Source organism: Antennarius striatus, chromosome 18, assembly GCF_040054535.1.
Source record: "Antennarius striatus isolate MH-2024 chromosome 18, ASM4005453v1, whole genome shotgun sequence".
NCBI lineage: Eukaryota > Metazoa > Chordata > Actinopteri > Lophiiformes > Antennariidae > Antennarius > Antennarius striatus.
In genome coordinates, this window is record NC_090793.1 from 5,403,719 (window position 1) to 5,428,045 (window position 24,327).

A 24,327-nucleotide genomic window follows, 5' to 3' on the forward strand; every position below is an offset into this window, starting at 1 on the left:
TAGTAATTTCCTTACGGGGATTATTAATAGAGTTGTTTATTTGATTTTTTTAAATTTTATTTATACACACAGTGTACTGCCATCACTAAAATTTTATTTTGCTGACAGTTTTATTCATAGGCTTTCCGCAAAATTCCACACACTTCACACGCATGCAAACTGATATTTTAGCATCCGGTAGATGTCGTACTACAACAAATGAAACCTCAAGACGCTTCGAACCGAAGTGAACCGATTGGATGAAAACCTTCAGTTGGGGCTTCATCTGCCAATCACTACTCTGAGATTAGGGTTTTTTTTTAAAACAAGTGACGACAAAGGAAGTGATTCATTGCATTGTTGGAGTTGTAGTCATAACGCAGCTTATCATTCGTATTCCAAAGAAGTGTCTACGACTTGAGAACTACAAGTACCAAATATAACCATCACCAGTCCTTGCAGTCCGTAGTTCTATTTGTTCCGGTTGCAGAATGAATTTTGACACAACGAGGCGAAGTCCACCGCGATATTTCAACATAGCAGTTTCACATTGTTCACTGCGACGAAGAGTGGTGTAACTTCCTGCTCTGAGGTCTTTGCTACCACCCTCGTCGGTGCCTCCGCCTTCTTCGTGTCTCTGTTATCGTACCCCCCGAACCTGGCCCGCTAAGTAGCAACCAAGCTAACAATTGCCTAAATTCACCCATGTCCTCTGAAGAAGGGTTGAGCTCTGCGTTCACGGATTGGCTTTTCATCAATTCCTGGTGGCTCCTTTTGCCATTCGTCATGCTCCTTATCGTGGCTGCCTTCATTGTTGCGTTTGTGTTGCTGTTATATATGATATCGCCTCTTATTAGTCCCAAACCATTGAAACTAAACGGGGCCCACGTCGTGGTAAGTGCACTACAGTGCTAACTACGCCGCTTTGTAAAGCTGATGACGAAAGCTAACCTCTACTAGTGACTGCAGCCGTATGGCTAGCTTTACGCTTGTTGACTGAGTTTATGTTGTAAATTTAAGATATGCGTTATTCCTCATAGCACTGGCAGTATTCGGTTCATGTCAGGAGCATATTTGAGTGCCAAGTGAACGACGACAGCACGAGAAATGGCACGCCCACAAAACGAGTCAACGTTAGCATTAAATGCTCATCAAAGGTTATGTCAGTACTTAAGCTAACGGTAAATTGAGCAGAGAGAAGGCTAAGTTCATGTATCACCGCTATAATGATAGTTAGTTGTCTTGCAAAAAGATTGCAAAGGCGCTGCATTGGTAAACTTCACCGCCAAATACTAAAAACTATTTTCATTAATTCAATACACTGAGGCCCCTTTATGAACTTCAGCATCACCCTTTATCTCGCCAATTAGCTGTTTTATGATGTTAAATGAATTTCATGCAACAAGGGAATGTAAGAATGTATTTTGGAAAACTGATCTGGATCCACCATTGAACCATTCAAACCTCTAATAATAAATACGTTATTCTCATTGCTAGGAATAGTGTAATACTAAATTTTCTTAAGTTAAAACATAATTTATGGATTTTTCAGGTTTTGGTGACAATGGCACTTTTAGTTTCATTATGCACAAATTGTTAACGTATTACAGAGCTAACCCTCACATCTGTAAAGGCCTGTGTCTTTTGGAAACACACGTATACCGTTGGTACTTACCAGCCCCGCAGCTTTGGAGTAGCTAATCAGCTACTCTGTATTTACCTTTGACTAATGCTTGTCTGCTGATTTGAATTTGCAGGTGACAGGGGGCTCCAGTGGGATTGGGAAATCCATTGCAATAGAGTGCTGTAGGCAAGGAGCATTCATCACTTTGGTGGCAAGAGATGAGGTCAGCACAAACCACCTTCTCCAATCACTCTCAAGTATCTAAATAAGCCACAGGCTGCTTGTTGTTGTGGTCAATTCATTGTGATGTCAAATATGGTAAATATTGTTAAGGTAAATTTACTCATTGTCAAATGCTCTTCAAGATGTTAAATTTACTTTTTTTGTGTGTGTTATAAAGATAACCTGTATGTGAGCTTGCATAGGTTTTGAAAATTAATTATTCATGCATACCATTCATACATGCAATTTGTTCCTTAGGCTAAATTGCTTCAAGCAAAGAAAGAGGTGGAGAAATTTACCATCAATGATAAGCAGGTATGGATTTTTCTTTTAGGCCTTATTCTTAAGTGATTATTATGACTGTTATGCATGTTTGTAGAAGGCAACTTATGTCAAAAATGGATTTCATTTTTATTATTTTATGTACAATTTCCTTGCTTAGGTGGTGCTCTGTATATCAGTGGATGTCTCCAGTGATTATATCCAGGTGGAAAGTGTGATAAAGCAGGTAATGTTACCTCTTTAGTGAGTATGCTTTTAATAATTCAACTGAATTATCAAGGTGGCTTTATCTTGTCTTGCAGGCTCAAGAGAAGCTGGGGCCTGTTGATATGTTGGTTAACTGCGCTGGAATATCTGTTTCTGGAAAGTTTGAGGATTTGGAAGTTGATCATTTCAAAGTAGGTATCAGGGAGTTTACACTTTAGAAATGGCAAATAGGTGTTGAAGCAATATTGTGTTCATGTTTTGAAATATGTGGCTGTATTTTTGCAGCGCTCCACTGCAAGGTTATTAAAATATGTGTGAACTCTGCCCTGGTATCCTACAGAAACTGATGGAAGTGAACTACCTGGGCAGTGTTTACCCAACACGGGCCGTCATAACAACAATGAAGGAACGAAGAATGGGCCGAATCATATTTGTGTCTTCCCAGGCAGGCCAGCTCGGCCTGTTTGGATACACTGCCTACTCCCCATCCAAGTTTGCCCTGCGTGGCTTAGCAGAATCTCTGCAGATGGAGGTGAGCTTTTATTTTGCTGCACTTTATTATCTTTGTCCACTCTACGCCAAGCATACTTGTCGTATTAAGTAAACTTAACAATGAGTGGAGCTAAAGGGGCCCTTTTATGAAAAAAACATTTTTCCAAGTCATATACATAGTGGTCCTCCCTAACCTTACCAACTCCCATAATCTGAAAAATAAATGCTTCTTGCGTCAATAAATATACAAAACCTTGAAATCCACAATGAAAAAGTCCAAATTCATAGCAGCGCCGAACCTGACGTAATCCCCAGTGTGATTGACAGAGTGATTGACTTTTCCAAAGCCATTTTTGATTGATTGACACACCCTCTCCTCTGGCGCCCAACATAGCTTGGCAGCCTTAAGAAACAATGCAATCCACAACGCAATTAACTCTAAAAATATCATGGTTACGTGCGCGGTGAATGGTTATGTCAACAGAACTGTGACGTATGACGCCCACGTGACCACTGAATGCGGAAACTGCTGTGGCGCAGATTTTAAGCTTTTCTGACCAAAGGGATGATGCTATACATGTAAAATAAATTTTTTCTTCTACTTTTCATAATGATGAATGACATGTATGTCACTTAAAATTAACTTTACTGTCCCTTTAATAGATAATCTGTCACCAGTCAAGGGTTATGTTCAATTGACCTGCATTTGAAATAATCCAGGCAGATCACTCATTCCCAGCCTTGTGAGAGACAAAGGGTTTAGTTCATATGTTCACACCCACACTCAGAGCATGTTTTAATCCTATTTACAGTTGCTTGTGAGTAAAGTGCTTTATTGATACATACGTCGTCCTCCTCATGTAAGTTTCGAGGACGGAGGTAAAGTAGGGACAGCATCCAACAGAAAACAGTTCAATATACTACAAATACAAGAAAAAACCTCCACATTTCATCTTACCTCTCCAGTAACATCCCATGTTTCATTAGACTGCATTAGCTTAGGTCCCCGGTGTTGTTGGCCAGTGATCTCTCTTTGTCCTCGATGATTGTCAGAAGTCACAGCTTTAATTACCTCCCGTCCACAATCATATGTTGTCGTCTCTACAATTCTGTCGAATTGTGTGTTTTTCTCCACAAATCCTTCACAATGTTTACTGGCTGGTCTCAGATAAAACCACAAGTTACTGTACGTTCAGCTGACTTAGAAAGCAGCACCACGCTTAGCACAGAAAAATCAAGTTATATCATGAAAAACAACAGAAAAATATGAGAAAGATAAGAGCAAAATACGTAGTAATGAAGTTAGTTTAAACAGGTATACAAGTGCACAGCGTTTGTTTACATGCGGGGGGAGGGATTGGTAGAGGGAGCTCAGAGGCACGCCCCTTAAATCTAATAATTTTGGACTGCAAGTGATTTTATCAATAAAGGCAGAATATGGGACCTTAAAAATAGTAACCTAATTTCCAGTATGTTTTCTTCAACACGTTTCTGCTGATTGATAAGTTTCTGATTTTAAAATGTAATCCTGTTTCAATCAATCAAGTTTTATTTATAAAGCGCTTAATCCTGGCAACAGACATTTCAAAGTGCTTTAAAACTCAGAAAAACTCAATAGAACCCCTCCAGAGCAAGCATAAGTGACAGCGGCAGGACAAACTCCTTCGTTGAGGAAGAAATTCCGGGCCGGACCCAGACTCTGGTGGGCCTTCCGCCTTGACCGGTTGGGTGGAAAAGAAATACAAGGAAGATAAGGACAGGGTAGGAGAGAGACAGAGCGAGAATGGCAGATAGGCCAGATAGAGTCAGTGTCTCTATGGTTATGGTTAGGAGATTTGATGCAGGCTTTGAAGTGCAGATGGCAAAGTGAAGCGGCATTCACCGACTCCTGGGTAGTTGTCTTCTATACATCTTCCCCATCCTGTATTTGGTTAATTCAAAGCACAATTACAGCTGCATGGATTGACTGTATGATGGCACAGAAGAAGAAAAAGAAGCAGGTTGCTGGTTATATTTGTCTACTGAAAATATTTTTAACAATTCACTATTTATGTCCTTCAATTTCACAGTTTAAAAAACACAAAAATCTTTTTTTATATACTCTTGTGATTCCGTCTGCAATTCTTTCCTCTAGCTCATGTGGTGGAAAATAATTCTAAGTGATGGTTGATGTGCTTCTATTACAGATAAAGCCATACAATATCTATGTGACTTTGGCCTACCCCCCAGACACGGAAACACCAGGACTGGCTGAAGAAAATAAGACAAAGGTCTTATTTTAATTTTGATAACACAGTGTCACATAATTTTAAGTCCAGTTTACCTACATTTAAAGCTTTATCTTGTATCTCCTTTCCTTCACTAGCCTCTAGAGACAAAATTAATCTGCGAAACCTCTGGCATTTGCCAACCTGATCAAGTGGCCAAAATCATAGTTCGGGATGCAGTGGTAAGAAAAGCTCTTGAGCAGCTACTAAACATTAAATGATTTTTTTTAATTTTAAAATAATGGGAAATCTATTGTAAATCTATTTGCCTGTTCCTCCACCCTTGCAGCAAGGGAACTTCAACAGTTCTTTTGGACCTGATGGTTACATGCTATCAGCCCTGACCTGTGGAATGTCACCTGTCACATCCATCACAGAGGGTCTCCAACAGGTAACGCTAAGCACATGATATTGTCACACATGGTTATGTTATGTGATGTACAGTTTCCAATCTCAATCAATTTTTCACAGATTGTTACCATGGGATTATTCCGTACCATTGCCCTCTTCTACCTGGGGAGCTTTGACAGCATTGTGCGCCGCTGCATGATTCAGAGAGAGCAGTTGAAAGCAGCTGACAAGAGAGAGTAACAGCCGTGTCTTCTCCACATCCATGTTAGCTACATTTTATCCTTCCTCTAAACTACCAGTACATAAGGAAGACCAAACTGGGGAGGAAGACCAAACTTTGAGTATATATCTGATGTCAGCTGATGTCCACTTAACAGATGGGATGAAGAAAGATGCAGATGTTAACGCTTTATTCAGTGATTGATGTAACACCTCTATGGAGTCCAGGTGTTTTCTGTTTCGCCTGTCAGGATAAGCATACTAGTCTTTCAAGTTTAAGATGCCCACATCCTTTTTCTTGTTTTGTCTTGTTTTTTGGGACCAAGACAGATTAAAACATCTCACAGCCTAGTTTTAAAGTAGGAAAAACCAGTAACATTACAAGTATTTCTGTCTCAGTGCTGTTTTTTTATTATTATTACAGAAAATTACAGATATCCTTTCTGACTGGTGCAAATTACATCTTGAAGTTACGTCTCCCACCAGAGATGAAAATGAAAGCTATAACGGTAATGCTTGGATCTAGTAAAATTGTCTCATGACAGTGGGTACAACAAGTATTTGATACACCAACTTGGGAAAACCTGTAAAATCATCAGTATATCAAATACTTGTTCTCCCCACTGTAACTCTAGAATAGATGTATAATTGCAAAGATTTTAACATTTTTCGCTATAAACAAACCTCCCCCTCAACCTTTACCCAAACCAAAAGTCTTTGCTGGCAGAGCATCTTCGAGCTTGAATGAATAAGCTCTACATCCAAAACCAGCTGTGACCCTCAGTATTCTCACCACATCATAGGTTGGTGTCTGTGGAGGTTCTCAGTTATCCAGGTCAAGGGTATCCAAGCTGTTTAAATCAATCCACTGGACATTCAGAAAGTTTCTTGAAGACGTTTCACCTCTCATCCAAGAGGCTTCTTCAGTTCTGATGGTGGCTGGTCTTGTCCCAGCTTATTTAAACCTGTGGGGTGTGGTCAGTGCTATTCACATTTCAACGGCCGTTGTTGAAACCTGTCTGGCTCCTTAACAGTGGTTGATATGGGTGCCATCGGGTGTCAAAGGTGGGTCGTTGATATGTGAGTTTTATCGAGCCTTTTTATACTAATGAGTGTCATCAGCATGAGACACATCACCTGTGGGTTAGTCTGCTGAGGCATTCTTTTGGGGAGTTTCGAAAGGACCTGATTGTAAATGGGTGAAAGGTGATGTCGCATACCACCCCTCCTGTTTAACGATGGCTTCTGCACCAAGCTGACAGCCTTCTCTACATACATTTTTTGTAAGCTGCATTTTGTCTTGGGTGCTGACATTTAGCCATGCCTCACCCATGCAAAAAAATTGCGTCCATTACAGAACAAATGTTCGGATTTCTTCCGTACTGTTCACAGTAATATCTGTCTTTTTTTTCCATTAACTTTTTTTTTTGTTCAGGAAAGCATTCATTGTCACTTGAGTTTTCTCCAACTTCTGCATCTTTTTTGGAGGCATGGTGATAATTTGAGACTAACTCGTCGCTCTTACTGCAGCATGTAAAATTAGCAGATGTCGTGTTGTCCTTTGGTCAATTTTATTCATTCAATCATTCATTCATTGTCACAACCGCTTCATTTGTCTATCCCAGCTGGCTTAGGGCGTGAGCCAGTGGAAACTGGCACGACGCCGATGCACTGCAGAGCCACAAAGAGACACAGACAAACACGCACTTACACCTACTGTCAATTTGGGACCTACCAATTAACCTGAAGCACATGTTTTAGGAGGTGGGAGGAAGCCAGAAGGGTTTCAACGATGGTCGTTGGAATGTGAATAGCACTGACCACACCCCACAGGTTAATATGCTGGGACAAGACCAGCCACCATCAGAACTGGAGAAGCCTCTTGGATAAGAAAGAAGAAGACAGAAACTTTGTTAAAGTCCAGTGGATTGATTTAAACAACTTTGGATCATAGGCTAGTTTTGTGTTAGGGGTTAACCCAGTCAAGATGTGATCCAGCTCTATGGAAAGGAGTGAGAGCGCTAATGGAGTGGAGATGATATTTGCAGCATTAGACCAAGCATATAGAGGCAAAGATTTGTGGGTTTACTGTGTACAGTGATTGTGTTTGCATCTGTTTGCTGTGACTGAGCCAACATTTGTGGAGAAAAGCCATTGGATATTTTCTTGGGAAAATCTACACCACTTAAATCCTTTAAGACTGAGAAGCAGGTACTATGGGTTAAAGCCATGAAGTCAAAATATTGTACGGGGACGGCGCGTTACAGGTTGTTCCACTTCTCACCTGTGCATTTGACCGAGCTGAATACACAAATATTTACTAAATGTGAAAGTAAACATTTCATTTTCAGCACATTTTTCTATGTGTCCGAGCACATAAGCAGCCAACTCAGCTGTGATCCACACTGGATGACTGTTGGGGTTCAAGCATAGGCAGGGAGAGACTTTTTGGACTGAATCATGTCCCTGGTAGATCTTGTGGGGGATGCTAGAGATCTGGTTTAGATACAGGCCAAGATAGCAGGGACTAGCATGGAATTAATCCTCTCTGCTGTCATGCACAGTTGGGACTTTGCATCCCCCATACCCCACAGTATTGATTCCCTCCTGATTTCTGTCAAGCCTAGAAAAAATGTTACTTAGCATGTTTTTCAATGTGTTTTGCATAGAAAAGTACTGTGTTGATTCTCCAGTCTTTCTTGGATCTGTCAAAAACAGGGTGAATGTACTTAAATAACACAAATTAGAACATGTATTGTTTTTAAATACACCGATATTTGAGTGCCAAAATGTGTAACAAGTTCTGAAAATTTAATTAGTTTTTCTGAGATCTATTTTGATGTTGCTTTGTTGGAGGCAGAAATGTTGGAGCAGGCTGAGGACCCATTCCAAGGCTTAAAGACATGGAAACTGATGAAGTGATACTATGAGAACGGATCTGCCCACACAACAGTGTGGCTTTTCCAACATGTTTACCAGTTTATTTGATATTTACTCTTTGATACTTGTAAATGAAAAACAAAAAATAACAAGTTTTGTGGGTTTTCAGTGTGTTTATGACAAAAATAAGCCTTACACCAATCCAACATATGAAAGTGAGAATAGATGACTCACACTGGAGGACGTTCTCATTTGATATTGGTAAAGGCATCCTGTCCTGCACTACAGAGCTTTTCTTGTACATTTATTGCCATCAAGGGTTCTCTTAACTTGAGGTAGCAACATGAATTCCACTGAATAGTTTTGTAAAATGTTTTAACTTTTAAGCTATGCAAATCAAGTCTTTGCTTACAGTGCATTTGAATACACAGTCAAGATAGGTTCTGTGCTAGCTTCCATTGTTTAATAGTCATCAGATACCCAATGAGTTGTTTTAGTATTTAACGTGTGATTCAAACTGGACCCTTGTTTCTTTTCTTTTTTCTTTTTACATTTTTCTGCCAAAAAACACTTAACACCTTCACCTTGTGTGCCATTGAAAGGAAATGTAGAAAATGGAACATGTCTGGCCAATTTTTTACATGGTAAACGAAATAAATACCTGTGAAGAAAAACAAATGTTACTCTGTGTAGGCTGTGATGATGTTTGGGATTTCATATCTCTACAGGGGGATGTGGGAAAATTCTATTTGAGCAGAGGGAACTTTCCGGGGCAGCATCTATTTGTACCATATGAAATTTTAGACAATATACGAACAGGACGTACATGAGAGAGAAGTATAGATATTGGCTCTAAGAGAACAAGGAAATACTGTATGTACGGGTATGTTGGTACTACAAGATCGGATGGCCATCCACAAGGGAACCACATTAAAAGGGATGTTCTTGGGCTCCTAATGAATTAACCATCAGCTTCTAAAAGATCCTCTTGCACGTCCCGTAGTAAGCATGGGTTAAGTCCTCCGGATTTCAGTCATGTAATTGATAGTTTATAGGTGAAGTCAAGAGAATGCAGGCAGTTATCGACTTTAAGTGCAGTTCTTCCTGTGCACTTTGGGTCTCCGAGCGCAGCCAAAAGAATTACTTTGCGTGGCTGACGTCAGAAAAACATCTCACCAGCAGAGAGCGGCCGACTGGCTGAGCTGCTGACGGGAATGTGAGGAGCTATCGAGGAAGAGGACCCAGTCCGACCTTGTCTGGCTCACAGTCGTGCGCGGAGTTGTGCATAAACGCTGCTAAAAAAAGCTATTAACGTTTACAGCCGGAAAAGTTTAATGATTCATGTTTTTATTCGCAACATATCCACGTCTGGGTGATGTGCACAGGAATAGATCAACACTGCTCCAACCTCTTCCGCATACTGGATTTCTGTGCAGAGAGAAGGTCGCCTCCGTCGCTACAAGGATTCGGGAAATGAAAACTGCGGCTGAAACGGACTCGATGTATTCTGGCTCTTGAAACTTTTTTTTGGCGCAGTTATTACAAATAACTTATTTCGGCAACTCCCGAAACGTTTCATTCGTTTGCGGGTTAATCGCGCATTGCTTATGATCAAGCAAATTTAACCGAGTTTGGTAGAATCCTGTGCTGTGCATGTTATAGTGCAAACATTCCATCATAATGCATTTTATTTAGCTCGACCAGAGTGCTAATTTAAGCCGGAATGGCGATCGAGTCTAATCGCATCATTGTTGAAGAGTATATCTGCCATAAACTCACCAAACACGGCTACGTTTGGACGTTTGACAATGACCGGGATGAAGATGCTGCTACTAATGGGTCAATAGTTGATCCTCCACCGACTTGGATCCGTCGGTGCCGCCAGGCCAGCATCGGGCCCGACAACGAGGACATTCCCCACAGTAACAAACGAACCCCCCTGCCCACCCAGCACGGCGCCATCCACAGGGTTCTACGCGAGGCTGGAGATGAACTTGAGAGACTGTACCAGCCGGACTTCACGGAGATGTCTCGTCAGCTGTATCTCACCTCCACAACAGCACAGTTGAGATTCGCTGAGGTGATAGACGAACTCTTCCGGGACGGGGTGAACTGGGGCCGGATTATCGCTTTCTTTGAGTTCGGGAGCGTTGTCTGCGTAGAATGCATGGCAAAGGAGGAGATGACAGCTCAGGTGGACAATATCGTGGAGTGGATGACGGAGTATTTAAATGGACATTTGAACAGCTGGATACAAGATAACGGGGGATGGGTAGGTATGATTTCGTGTCTACGAGGGTGCAAAACTCCTCCTTTGCTCAGCATGGCGGTGATTACTGTGATTTCAGATGGATTGCACATGTTTGACCGAGCTCTTAATGATTCAATTGAATATAATGCACAGGGGGCTACAGTAATTTAAAAATCCATTTCTGTAGACGCGCCCATTACAGAACTAACGCTCGAGATGGAAGGCTTCGCTTAAGAGCTGCGCTGATTGGATTGTTATGGTGGCTGTCAAACGTTCTCAGCCAATGAGAATGCCTGTCCCGTCACACCTCCCGACGCTCTAAATAAAGTCCGCCCTGTCAACAGCAGGAACAGTCCTCCTCACGGATAAGAACGAAGTGTCAGTGAATTCCAGGTTTAGGTTGTTTTTGTTTTTTAACGTGCATTACACGAGAAGAATTTAATGACACAATTAAAAATGTAGCTTTACCAAAAGAGTTGTGAGGTGATGGCGGCATCAGAAGGGAAGAGGCACCTCAGCCAACAAAAAAACTGGTGAAGAGATTGGGATGCCTCCACACATACACACATGCACATACACACGCACACACAGCATCACAGTGTAATGAAAATCGAGTTGAATCAGAAAAAAAATGCAATATCAAGTCCTCTTCTGTGATCCTCCGTCTTTTTAACCTATCTGCCATGTATTCATTCATTCATTCATCTTCATGACCCGCTCGTTCCGCTATTGTGGGTTGCAGGGTGCTGGAGGTTATCCCAGCTGGCTGGGGGCGTGAGGCAGGGGACACTCCAGGCACTTCGCCAGTGCAATGCGAAGCCACTTGTAGACAAACAAACACGCTTGCAGGTGGGAGGAAGCCGGAGAGAATCTACGCAGACAAGGGGAGAACATGCAAGCTCCAGCGAGACTCGAAACGGGGAACCAACTTTTTTTGCCGAGACAGCACTACCCACAGCACCACTGGTGCCGCCCCCTATCAGCCATGTTTTAGCCTTTAAATTACAAAGGATTTCTCAATGAGATCATAACGTTTGCATTGCTGGGTTAGTTAGTCGGAAGGTATCAAAACTGTATGTGTGTGCATTGAGGTCATCAATGATTCCTATTGAACATTTCAGCTCAAAGGGAACGGCCGTTTAACATTCTCATTGAGTTGGCTTTATCCCTGGAGGTAGCAGGAGGTGCAACAGAGGGAGGGATCATGCAGCACTGAACTGCTGCTCCTGTGTCTAACACAGTCCTCAATAAGTCTTAGTTGGAACTCTTCTGTCTGCTTTTTTTTTATACCTCGTGCCTTGAATGCAGTGCACGTTTGGCTGTTCTACACCCACTGTAAAATAATGTAGGTCATCAGAATCTGTGCTTTCCAGCTGTGTAGAGAGAACAGCATCTCTCCTGCTCTATACCCACTTCAGAGAGAGCCAGCAGTTCTTTAATCCAGAGGATTATTCAGGACTATTTGAATGCGTACGCTTTCACTTTAGGTCATTTGGCAGGATTTCTTCCCTCTGGACTGAGGAAACCCCTCTGTCAAAGTTGTTTTTGTTCCAAAGGTCTGAAAATAATTTAATAGATCTTATATCAACATTTGCTTAATTAATAATTGTAGTGTTTGTGTCTCATCCCAGACAGATGGGAGCCTACCAGACACTGATAATGATTTATGTAATGATTTGAATGTCATTCAAGTGGGGAATTTCCTGAGATGTGATTATGTGTTTCAGTAAGCTCACATTTCATTAATGATGCTGCAGACACCAAGCTTTATTTACACTCTTGGATGGATCTCGGATTCTTAATTTTCAGTGACTTGTTTGGAGAGTGGTCTCCCTGGAGTCAGTCTATGGTTTGGAATTTGTCAGTCTGTTTATTCAACTGTTATGTTAAATGTTGAGTTGTCACAAAAATGTTAATATCGACTCAGTCAATTACATACTAACAACATATATTTTCAATTATATAAGTTTAACAATCCCAATTGCTCAAACTAATTCCCAGATGAACTGAGGATGACCTTCGCATCCTAAGTGTTAGCTTCAGCCCCAACAATAACCTCCACTGTTGGTAGTAATCTCTCAACCCATCTGTGCTGGTGTGAAAGCTTTGGGGGAATTATTATGATGCACATGTGGTTCATTTTTATGTCCAAATGCACCCACTGTGACCTTCCCTGAGGGGCTTTTTACATCTTGCTTCAAAGCGGTGATGTATTGCAATTGTTCGTCTGTCCGTTCATCCGTCTGTCCGTTTGTTCGTCTGTCCGTTAGTCAACCAAATATTTTCCAACGGTTGCAGACAGCAAGATGAAACAAAAAGCACATTACTCGGGCGGCAAACGGGATGAGAATGAGATGATAACATTCACTGTGAGAAAGCTAGGTCAAGGTCAAATTTCAACTTTTGTACACTCAGGAACCGGATGAAATAGAGAGACAAGGGAGAAGGCCAGTGTCAGACCACAGATCAAAGGTCAGAGCACTAGCTTTGATCTTTGACCTATGCAAGAAGATCAGGGTAAAATTTTGAGTTCAGGGGTGTTACGGGATATAGTCTGTGACTACCTTGGTTCTAGTTTGTTTTGGGGTTGTGCAGTTTTGAAGTTCCATTCGGGTCATAAATGATTTGTTCATCTCAACTTGAGGCCACCATCTGTTTCCTGTAGTTTTTCAGACAATTTGAGCTAAATTAGAATTTGCCATCAACGCTATTCAGTCTCAGCTTTACAAGTGAGCCAAACATACTTTTAGTTAAACCAATCTACAGTATGTTCCCTTTAGAAATAACAAAGCAATTACTCAATTTTTCAAAGCACAAATGTGGTTGGAGCAGCTCTGGATTAGGCCCCACTCTCCAGGATGTTGCACACTGTCCTTTCATTGTCCTGGGCAGGCGGTCCTCTTCACCTGTATGAATTCACCCTTTGTGGTGACAGAAATTGCAGTCATTAAGACACGATTGCAGTTTCGGCTAGAGCCCCACCTCCAAGTGGTGCACCTGTGCTTGTTCAGACACACTCCTAAACACCAAGCGTCCAACTACTGAAACTAAATACTTGAAGTCATGCATGTGGTCTACTGGTCTAAAATAAAATTAGCATTTATCATTCACTGCTGTTTTGTTTTTGGGGTTTTTTGGTGGCAATTTGTTGGGGATCTGTTGACTTTCCATTTAACATCATCATGAGACTAAACCACTAATTAATCCTGTCATTGTGGGATAACTGGTGGACGTTGGTGAGAGAGAAAGGAGTTGAATGTTGAGCAAACCTTTTAGAAGTCTGAAACGGGAAGATTGTTATGTCTGAGGATTGTTTCTAGCCAGGTGGCCTAATGCTTTGTGAGATACAGTCTTGTGTTATGAATTTGTGTGTGGATGTGGGTGTGTGTACACATTTGAAAACAATGTTAGCTGCCGTGGGTTGGGTCCATCCTGTGGGGACTTCCCTGCATGCAGTCTGCACCGTCAAGTGAGACCTGCAAGTTGTGACTGTACTGCGTGGCGATCACACCCACTCCTCCGTTGCTGAGGTTAGTTGGTTGTGGGGCAGTGATGGGTGACATGTCTGTAGAGGAGAAGAGGGAAAAAAACTCTCAAAGGAGGCACATTCAGCATCTTACTACAAAAATCCAGATGGGACCTTACTTATATCAAATGTATGTCTTGTAGATGCAACATAGATCTACTCCAGAAAAAAAATAAGCCAGACGACAATCTTGAAGAATTTATGGCTATCACTTTATCAGCACTTCTGTGCCAGAAAAATTGAGTTTATTTGTAGATGATTGTTAGTCAATCCTCATAAAATGCCTGTGCTTGTAAAATTCAGGCATCCAGCAATCAGACTGAGGAATAACGATTACTGTACTTAAGAAAATGACATTTTAGGGCTTTGCTCTGACCCGTGATTTTAAAAAGAGTAAAAAACAGCTTAATTTACTGCTTTTGAGAGCAGTGTGATCTATTTCTGTGTCTCTTGGCTCTATAATGGAGTCTGTGCTCCACAAAAGATCTCTGTGAGGTAAGCAAAGAAGCATTGTACCCCTTTTGCTGAGCAGGACTTGGCAGCTCACCATCTACCTTCGTGTTTCCACCCATCAGCCCGTCAATGTGATCGTGAAAGGTTTCCTGCTGATGCTTTTAGACATGAGATACTGGTCTGACATGAGACGATCTGGAGAGCTGTCTGTTAACTGTTCGGCTGGACGGACGATAAAGTTAGCATGTTTTTTTGTTTTTACTCCATGTGGCTTTAAAGCTGTAACTGGATTAATTATTTTTCTGGTTTGATCTCTTTCTGTCTGTCTCAGGGATGCCTGATGGGGAATTTATAAAGCTTAGCACAGTTGTCAACATGGATCAAACAATGAAGTGATGACAGAAACACTGTCTTCATAATTGATACCAATGTCCACTTTTATTTAGGGATGAAAGGCTAAAGGTCAAAATTTGAGGTCATAAAACAATTTTTTAAACTTGAGAATTAATATGCCATGAAAGAAATGTCATATAACAGGTATATGTCTATGTCAGTACTCATAAAGGAAAAATGTCTTTTTGTGGACATTTTCAACACTTATCTCAAAGCAAGAACTATCCTGAACTGGAAGCTGGATGTTTCAAATTTTAATGCAATTTTTTTTTTTTTTGGTCTTCTTTCCTGAAAAATTGAATGATCCTGAAACTGCAGACGTGCTGCCAGTCTTAATTATGGAAACTGGTGGGCTCATGGGCGGCACGGTGGCACAGTGGGTAGCTCTGTCGCCGCGCAGCAAGGCGGTTCTGGGTCGAGTCTGGCTCTGTGCGGAGTTTGCATGTTCTTCCCATGTCTGCGTGGGTTCTCTCCGGGTTCTCCGGCTTCCTCCCACCTCCAAAAACATGCGCTTCAAGGTTAATTGGCCGGTCCCAAATTGACCATAGGAATGAGTCTGTTTGTAGCTCCTTGGTGCACTGGCATCGCACCCGGCGTTTCCCCGCCTCACGTCCTAAGACAAGCTGGGATAGGCTCCAGGTCCCTGTGACCTGTGCAAGGGGATGAAGCGGGTTGAGAAAATGAATGAATGAATGGTGGTATCATAAAGAAGCTCTCCGTTTGCAGTTCAGTTCACTCAAACAAAGGATTTTTGTTACCATGCTGTTGACTGGAATGCATGTGCATGTCTGGAAGGCCAGACATTCACTTTGACCTCGCCTCATCTTGACATTTCATTCATTACTTTTATAGGAAGTTCATACTGTTCCTAACCATTGCCAAACATTTCCTAAACATGCCAGAAATGTGCACCTCCAGTGTGACGGGATACCAAAGCAGCAAAATAGTTAGAACAGAAATGCAGTTTTGACCCTATTCCTGCAACATAAACGTGGTGCTTTATGATAGCTGCTCCCATTTTCAATACCTCCCCACTCCCCAGAGAACCTCCTCCCTGTCCTGTGTGCTAATTTCTGGGTCTCCTCAGGACGGCCTAGGGAAAATCTGCTGGTGAAAAACAACCATAAATAAATAATGAAGACAATCTGGGTGTTTCTTTCCTGAGTGGTCAGTGAAGGGTGTGGGTGATTTTGTTACTGGATGATTATGTCAGCCAAGCCTCCTTCAGTGCGGGACCGCTGTAGGCTGTTTGCTTGCTGACATGTGGGTTTTGTTCACACCAACTACCGTTTGTGAATTCAGCCATATGATGGTTTCCTTTTGTTATTTTTAGCTCCAGTCAGTAATCACCTCAACTGTTTTCCTGTTTCACAAGGGACATGTGCCTGATCTGTAAAAAACATTATTATCCCAGTCAGAAAACCACTCCACCCCCTATAGACATATTCACTCATTCACACTTATGCGTATACCCAATTCCTTCATCTCCAACTCTCTAATACTCTGAGACCTGGCTTTTAGTGTCAGGTAACGTGACAGATTCTTGCAAAATGCAGGTACACGCTAGAGGCCTCTAAATTTAGAATGGTTGCCATCCCTGCTCCCGTGTGGTCCTTTAATTGTCATGTAATACATAAGTCTCTGCACTATTTGCTTCTTCCCTTTCATGGCGTTCACATCAAAAGCCGGCCGGTAATCTACATAAAAAAAACAGGAACACTAATGAACCATTTGAGACTGTAGATAAAAGGAGTTTTCCATCTTTCCTGTCATGGTTGGAGGTGGATAATGAGGAGCCTACTGAGACACCAGTTGACTTTGCCACCGGCCACACCCTTGCTAGCTGTGCAGAATATCAAAATAGGGCAAGGTTAAACGGTTCCTCCCACTGTCTAGTGTCTGTAGATATTTTTGGTACAAAACCCTTACAGGCTTTAAAAAAAAAGATTTGATATTTTCAATTTCAAGAGCAATAGTAGCCTGCTGCTGTGTGTTATCACAAAGAGAAGGCCTGATGCATTCCCAGGACTATTGCCATTGTTAACTTAAAGGTTAACATTCACACATTTTTTTGCCCTAATTCCTGGGGGACAGATCTACTGTATATCTTTGGCTAGCAAATGTAACCCCTAACATTTATTCACCGTGAAGCAAAAAAAAACAAAAAACAGTTACCTTTGGTAGATGATTAGACACTAGAGGAAATACATGAACAAAATATTTCATTATTGTCCTTTAAGTTTTGTACAGTTCATTTACACACAAAGGCAGGCAAACACAGAAGAGGATGCATTGGAGCAAATCAGTTACAGTATTTACTGTTCACAAAATGGCTGTGTACACAAGCACACACACACACACACACACACACACACACACACACACACACACACACACACACACACACACACACACACACTGGCTGCAGCACAACAGCATGTACACACAGAAGCGGATGTGGTAGTGAGAATAATGCAGTGTTGTCACGGGGTGACATGTGAACCAATAGATGGCCCCGGGGTGCCTAGTTTCCTGTTAGCCATGCCATTCACTCCCAACACACACACACACACACACACACACACACACACACACACACACACACACACACACACACACACACACACACACACACACACACACACACACACCACTACCATGCCTGCTGGGATTTCCTGATGCAACTGGACACAGCAGTGGCTATTAACAAACAGCATGCCATTATTGTCTCTTTTCTGAGTACATGCCTTCCAAAAAAAAAAAAAAATGACAACAGCCAGATAATGATGAATAGATTTCTGTGCCTAGGCCACAGAGGTCTGGGGTTAAAAATTCTCTGGACCCCTCTCCACATAGCTCTCAGGAAATCTGATCTGTTGCAGTAAAGACTGAGTGAATTCAGCCATGCTTGGATATCACTTTGACGCTGATGTATTGATGACTTCCGACAGTACTGATTAGAATCTCTGGCCAAAAACTCAGATTGTATATGAAGGTGATGTATTTAAATGAATGTTTAAGGAACAAGCAGCTCTGTGGAATAACAATTGTAGAAATCTTTCAGCATGTTTGGTTTTGTACATGTATGCATCCCAGTAAGATAGCACCACCCTGAGCCACCTTTGATGGAGGACTTGAGATTTGAGGTGCAGGTTGTAATATATGCTCCTGGTGTTCGTAAGATAAAAGCAGAGTCCCTGCTGCTATGTCTCCTTTCAGGGCAGGCTCATTTTTTTGCAAAATGAACCCTTGATGTCTGCCCAAAACCTACAACTGAATTCTGTCAGCTTGCTGCGCTGCACAGACATTTTGCCGCTGTCACAGATAACCCCTGCTGTTTTCAGAGGAGCGTGACTACTTGCTGCTGCTGACAAGGATGCCTCACCTCACCTGGGTTCTCCCAGCTACTCTACAGTGTTATATGGCATCAATTTCACTGGGTCGATCCTGAAGATACGACACCTTTAATTGGTCGGTGGGCTGTCGGTACGACTTCAATAATGGTACACACTTCAAAGAAAACAAGGATTCTCAGAAATATGAGACCTGACAGTGACTGCTTTCTTTTATGATGTTTTGTGTAGCATTTCTGTAGCAACGCTTTTTTTTTTTGCTTGTGCGTGCGCTAAGGATGTGTCCATCTTGTGGCACATGTCAACATCTTTACAAGGCCTGTATTCAGTTATTACATGTACCTTTAGCTGTTTGGAGGCGTTAAATGTAATGTGTAGACAACTCTTGTGTCAGCAAATTAACCACAACAGTTTAATAAACCCTGTAGAGTGATATTCATGTTCTGCATTTATCTTTGACATTTTGCGGTAGAAAATAGTGCAAACGAAGTCTAATTTCTAACTTCCACCCTGCTTCTCTATGTTTTATAAGTTCAATGCTTTAGTTCTTCAGCCTCTTACATGAGAGGTGAAACATCTTCAAGTTTCAAATACAGTTGATTTCATTCAATACAGAAATGTACCTTGACCTGGATGACACCAAATGTGCACAGACCTCTATTCTGCCGTTTAAAAGAAACAACAAGGTTTTGGTTTGAAATTATTAGCTTGCTTTGTAAATGAGGGAGGGAGGGACTGTTGCCAAGGGGACTCAGACCTCTGGATCCTTTAATTTACATGAGTCCACATGCTTGCCATTAAAGGAGGACTGGGGAGTTGAAAGATATTTCTGGATGAAATGACTAGACTTCACAGGGTGTCTTTGATCAAAAGGTGAGACTAACAGTGTTCCGAAGGCGGAGAGAGTGAATGTCAAGCATGTAGGGAGGGCTTTAAAGATGGAAATGGGCGAAGTGATCTAGTAACCAGGGTTGAAGGGCCAAACCAAATTTGCTAGTTTTGATGTCACTGGATTTCGTACTGCTGGTAGAGAGTTGGAAGAGGATTAGATTGGATCAGGCCAGAGACCTTTGTTGAGCAAACTTGGTTGTGTTCTCTTGTTAAAGTCATCTGACTAATACATCATCAAATTCTCAGCTGAACATTCAGCTGACTTAGAAAGAGGTGGTTGTAAAAATATGCATGATACACAGCAAAGAAAATGTCAGAAAATTAACATTTCTAACGGTCACAACTCAAGATATAATAGATCTTGTAGTGATCCCCGTAGGGAAATTAGTAGTCCATTCTACACACACTGGTTAGTAGTTGCATGCATATACAGTACAGTGTGTGTATAACACACACACAAGGGGCCTGTAGGCATGCAGGTGAGGGTGAGGTATAGCGGCAGGGAGCTCCTTGATGGTGCGCCTCCAATGAGAAATGGCGCCTTGCTCAAGGGCACCTCGTCAATGCTTGGGAGGTAAACTGACAACTCACACTGTCAGCTCACACTCCATAATTTTTTGCCCGGGTCTTGAACTGCCAACCCTCCGTTCTCCAGTCCAAGACTTATTGGACTGAGGTACTGCTGCCCTAAGTATGCATCGTATGCATGCAACCAGTGTATGCATCCATATGCTGATATTCACTTGCATGGCAGAAGACAGCAGCCACTGTTCTCCATGGACAAAATTCTTCAGTGGCTTCATCCAAAGAGAAGGGCTGCCAAAACACATAAAAGCCTCCCCTTTTGTGAAACTAATTCCTGCATGCTCTCACACAAGGTCTCCAGAGTCACAATGGGTGACTTGCTATCATGCATCAGGTGTGCTGTGCTTGTTTCTGTGTGGTCTCTGCTTACAGGACAAGGTCACACGGCTGTGAGAAAATCTGGAAGAAATAAGTCAAAGAAACATCAAATGGCTGCATGATTAGTTACTTATATAATAATGATCTTTATAGAGCGTTCTTTCTTTCTCATATCAGGCCTGCTGGTCTCTCTCTCTCTCTCTCTCTCTCTCTCTCTCTCTCTCTCTCTCTCTCTCTCTCTCTCTCTCTCTCTCTCTCTCTCTCTCTCTCTCTCTCATAATTTAATCACGGTCACGTTTTAGGAGTTTGTGAGAGAAATAGATGGGAGTGTGGCGTCCAAGTGTGTATTCACTCTGTCGTTTTTTGTTTGTTTTGTATACGTGCATCTTCACTTTCAGTTCGTGATGGTTACTTCGCAGTAGCGTTGTTTGTGAGACTTTTGAGGAGATTAGAAGGCACTGTGGTAGTGCCGAGATGGGCTACCGTGGAGGAGAAAGCCGCTCTGGCGAAGCTCACACGGCAGCATCTGATAAAATTTACAACCCCCTAAACTACTCGGTGGGGGAGGTGTACTTAGCAGTGGGAAAGCAGGTTGGTTATGACAACATTGAAGCAGGCTCCTGAATGAACAAAGCTGTGGTAATTTTTATTGACAAAATTGAAAAGGTGCACTAAGTGGTTGTGAGCGGGGTGGTGATTATAAATACCTTCATCCCCGTCCACCCCCTGGCTAGCCCGATTAAAACGGTGATCATATCGAATGCACCGCTGTACCTCAGCGAAGAGCTCCTGGCGAAGGAGCTGTCGCGACATGGTTGGCTCCTGGGTCCTATCACTATTGTTCCTGGTCGGCGATACCACTCAAGCATGTTACGCCTTCCGGAGACAAGTTATGATGATCCCTAATCGGTTCGATGAAGAGCTGAATTTCACACACACGTTTAAAATTGATCACTATGACTACACGGTTTATGTCACCAGTCAGACCATGAAATGTCTCAAGTGCGGATGGGAGGGACATCTCATTCGTAACTGTCAGAAGGGAGAGGATGAACGCTGGCTGCCGGCTGCCACGGGGCAGGCGGCTGTGCCGGCGGGGGGACCGACGGCAGGAGCAGCAGAGCCGGTAGTTGCAGCTACTTACGAGGCTGTGGCAGCGTCCAGCGCTGCGGCCCAGAGCCACAGCCTCGTGGGTTTCCGATTGCTTGACCCGCTGGGTCGCCGAATGCCAACCCGGAACCGCAGAATAATACGATAATACAGGTGACAACGCGAACGTTAAACAACCGGGGGGCCCAATCGTTCTGGTGCATTCCAGTACTACAGTCCTCATTTCACAATCACACAGCCTTGTGAATTTCCAACTGCACCCCACGCAGAATCACCGGGCATCAACCCAGAGGTCACAGGTGACAGCGCAAAGGTTAAACAGTCGCCGACCATCACGGAGGCTGAGGGGGCCGGAGAGACAGCTGCCTGGATGGTTACGGTCACCAGCCGCCAACCTGAAGCCACAGACTAGCACGCAGGACACGGATAACAGCACAAAGACGAACAGAGGGATTTGGCTGAAGGGGCCAGAGAGACAGCCGCCAGGGTGGTAGAGTCCATTATAACGTATAATGGTTTTGTTTCTTAATTTTGTCTTTTTTTAAATTTGATAAATGTTAAAAGGTTAGATATTTCTTTGTTCAGAAAACGCACAGTATTATTGAAAATCCACATTATGTAAATCTCTTGGATTTGTGTCAATGTGATTATTCTGTAATTTGTCTTTTATGAATAAAGGTGTTTTTAAAAATCAAAAAAATCTTTCTCTCGCTCTCTCTCACACACTCTCACACACACAGACTGCTGTTGTTTGTTTCCACAGATCAATGCATTCCTCTCATTCCTCTGCCCCTGCATGAAAATCAGCTGGTCGCCTGAGAGAGGTCATTGCATTTTTCCAGTGTTCTCAGTCTGAGAGGAGAGAATGTGGAAGTAAAAGGGCTCAACATTTGAGTTGATTGTGGGATCGCTCATAACACAGCTGATGAGGAAACGTGATATAAGCAGCAGTTACATGCCAAGATTTCTCAGCCCGCAGTCACATTGCATAAGAGTGACCTCATTCTTTAAGAAGGATAGCGAAGAGGTGGGTCTTAGGCCCCGTTCACACGATGCCGAAACTTTTTGAAAACGCAACTTTGCACTAGAGTAAGAAGTACAATATTGTGGTGTACAGACACAATTGAACATGACTGATAAGTTGTAGTAAAAGTAGCATTAAATTTGACTAAAGCACAATATTTAAGTGTTGGGAGATGGCATCACTTTGAGTTTATGGAGAAGTATTTGTGCTCAGCTTGTTGCTTCAAACATGCTTCTGGTGGAGCAGCTCCTGAAACAGATGATTGTTTTCCTTGACATTATCAAGTATTTGAGAGCTTGGATCAGCTCTGCGCTGTCCCAGACTGTGGCCTCTCATATTTACATGGGTGCACAGCGAACACTGCTGAACTTGAAACCTTGCATGCACATAGCTCAATCACGTAAACCACTCTGGTATCAGCCTGCCAAAACACTTCAGCATTCATTTATCTAGTGAAGACTAGAGGGACTATATGTCTCGCTTTGATATTCTAATACTTTCTCCCTTGCTGACGTGTTTGATTCTCTATTAAATGAGATTAAATTCCATTGGTTCGGCACTTCATTCTATTCTGAAAAGTAACTTTGAATTTCATCAAAGGAAAAAAAATTATATCACTGCTTTCTGTGATCGTAAAACTCCCCCTGTTGCTACTGCTTTTTATTGTTAGGCTAGGAATTTAGGAATTACTTCATGGATCAAAACAAATACAAATATCTTAGTAACAGTCTCTTACGAGCTGTAGCGCTTTACTGCTACACCCCCACCTTTTCTCCGTGGTATTATTGTGACTACATGTTTGGCTTGCCTGTAGTCTTTCCCCAGTTACCCACAGCTCCTGTCATTTAACCATACTTGGCTCTACCACAGAGAATCCATAGTCTCAAACCAGACGGTGATGTAATTCCCACAGCAACTGACGCAGGAAGTGACTTAACACTTACCCAATTGTCAAGCTCTTTCACAAACACTTTCACAATCACTGCTTCTCAAAAAGAACCTTTTCAAACATCACAAATGTTTCGAAACTTCAGATGAAACACAAGATGCAGCTGAATTCACCGTCTCATGATGCAACCAAATTTCTTCAATTCATTGGCGAATTCAGAACACATGAAGAGTGCTGCATATCCAACACATCAGAGTTATTACATTCTATACAGTACCCATTTCTGGCTTGGATCAGTTGTGCCTAATTTTAGCTCTGCTTCATTTAAGATGATGGTTGTGTGGTCTTGAGGTCTTAAAGGGTCAGTTGATATGACTTCTAAGGATTGAAGCAGCGTGTCGACCTTGTCACAGGAAATGAGCTCCTCCGACGGACTTTGTTTGTTACAGGAGTGGCAACAGGCCACCCAGGACTCTGCTGGTTCCCACGGTCTCTGAGTGGATTCAACGTGAACTATACCAGAAAAAGGGGCTTGCCTTGAGCTCTGTCATTTTTTCCCCCCTCAAATTAGGAGTGCTCTTTTTTCCATTCTCTGATGTCAATTCAGTAGTCTTGTTTAAAATGTGGACATTTTGACTTAATGCTTAATCGTTAGCCCACATGCAATGTGAATCACATGGCTTTGCCATTTTGGTCAACTTATAGGTTTAAAATGGTTACCAGGGTTACCGCTCAGCCTTGAAGTGGCTCTTTAAATGCCTCTGCATTCCTGAATTGAAAATTCAAACTAAATGACGCAAGAGTTTCACACGATTGTCACAAAATGGCACTACAGTTGTTTGCCTTTCACATGCTTTCACTTCTTTTGAGGCAACAGTGGAACAGACCACATACCATGCAGGGCAGGCGTTGTGTCGTTCGTGGAAAGTCACTCATGCCAGGTTAATGCACTGCAAACATCAGCCTCTAAAAGTGCAGATGATGACTAAGATCTCTTATTTCCATTCTCTC

General features: G+C 42.3%; 2 protein-coding genes across 2 annotated transcripts in view; both read left to right on the forward strand.

Annotated features, from left to right (window-relative positions):
- The first annotated feature begins 98 nt into the window (after positions 1-98).
- Positions 99-9,201, forward strand: kdsr (3-ketodihydrosphingosine reductase). The gene is made up of 10 exons (XM_068341438.1): positions 99-873; positions 1,737-1,826; positions 2,084-2,140; positions 2,268-2,333; positions 2,410-2,505; positions 2,655-2,846; positions 4,993-5,076; positions 5,172-5,255; positions 5,363-5,464; positions 5,545-9,201. The coding sequence occupies exons 1-10, from the start codon at positions 685-687 to the stop codon at positions 5,662-5,664; spliced, it is 1,080 nt and encodes a 359-aa protein (XP_068197539.1). The 5' UTR covers positions 99-684; the 3' UTR covers positions 5,665-9,201.
- Positions 9,202-9,643: 442 nt separating this feature from the next.
- The window catches only part of bcl2b (BCL2 apoptosis regulator b), a 30,218-nt gene continuing 15,534 nt past the window's right edge, over positions 9,644-24,327 (forward strand). Inside the window, exon 1 of the mRNA XM_068340737.1 lies at positions 9,644-10,795. Coding sequence (XP_068196838.1) covers positions 10,247-10,795 — 549 coding nt within the window. The 5' untranslated portion in view covers positions 9,644-10,246. The remainder of the gene's footprint in view (positions 10,796-24,327) is intronic.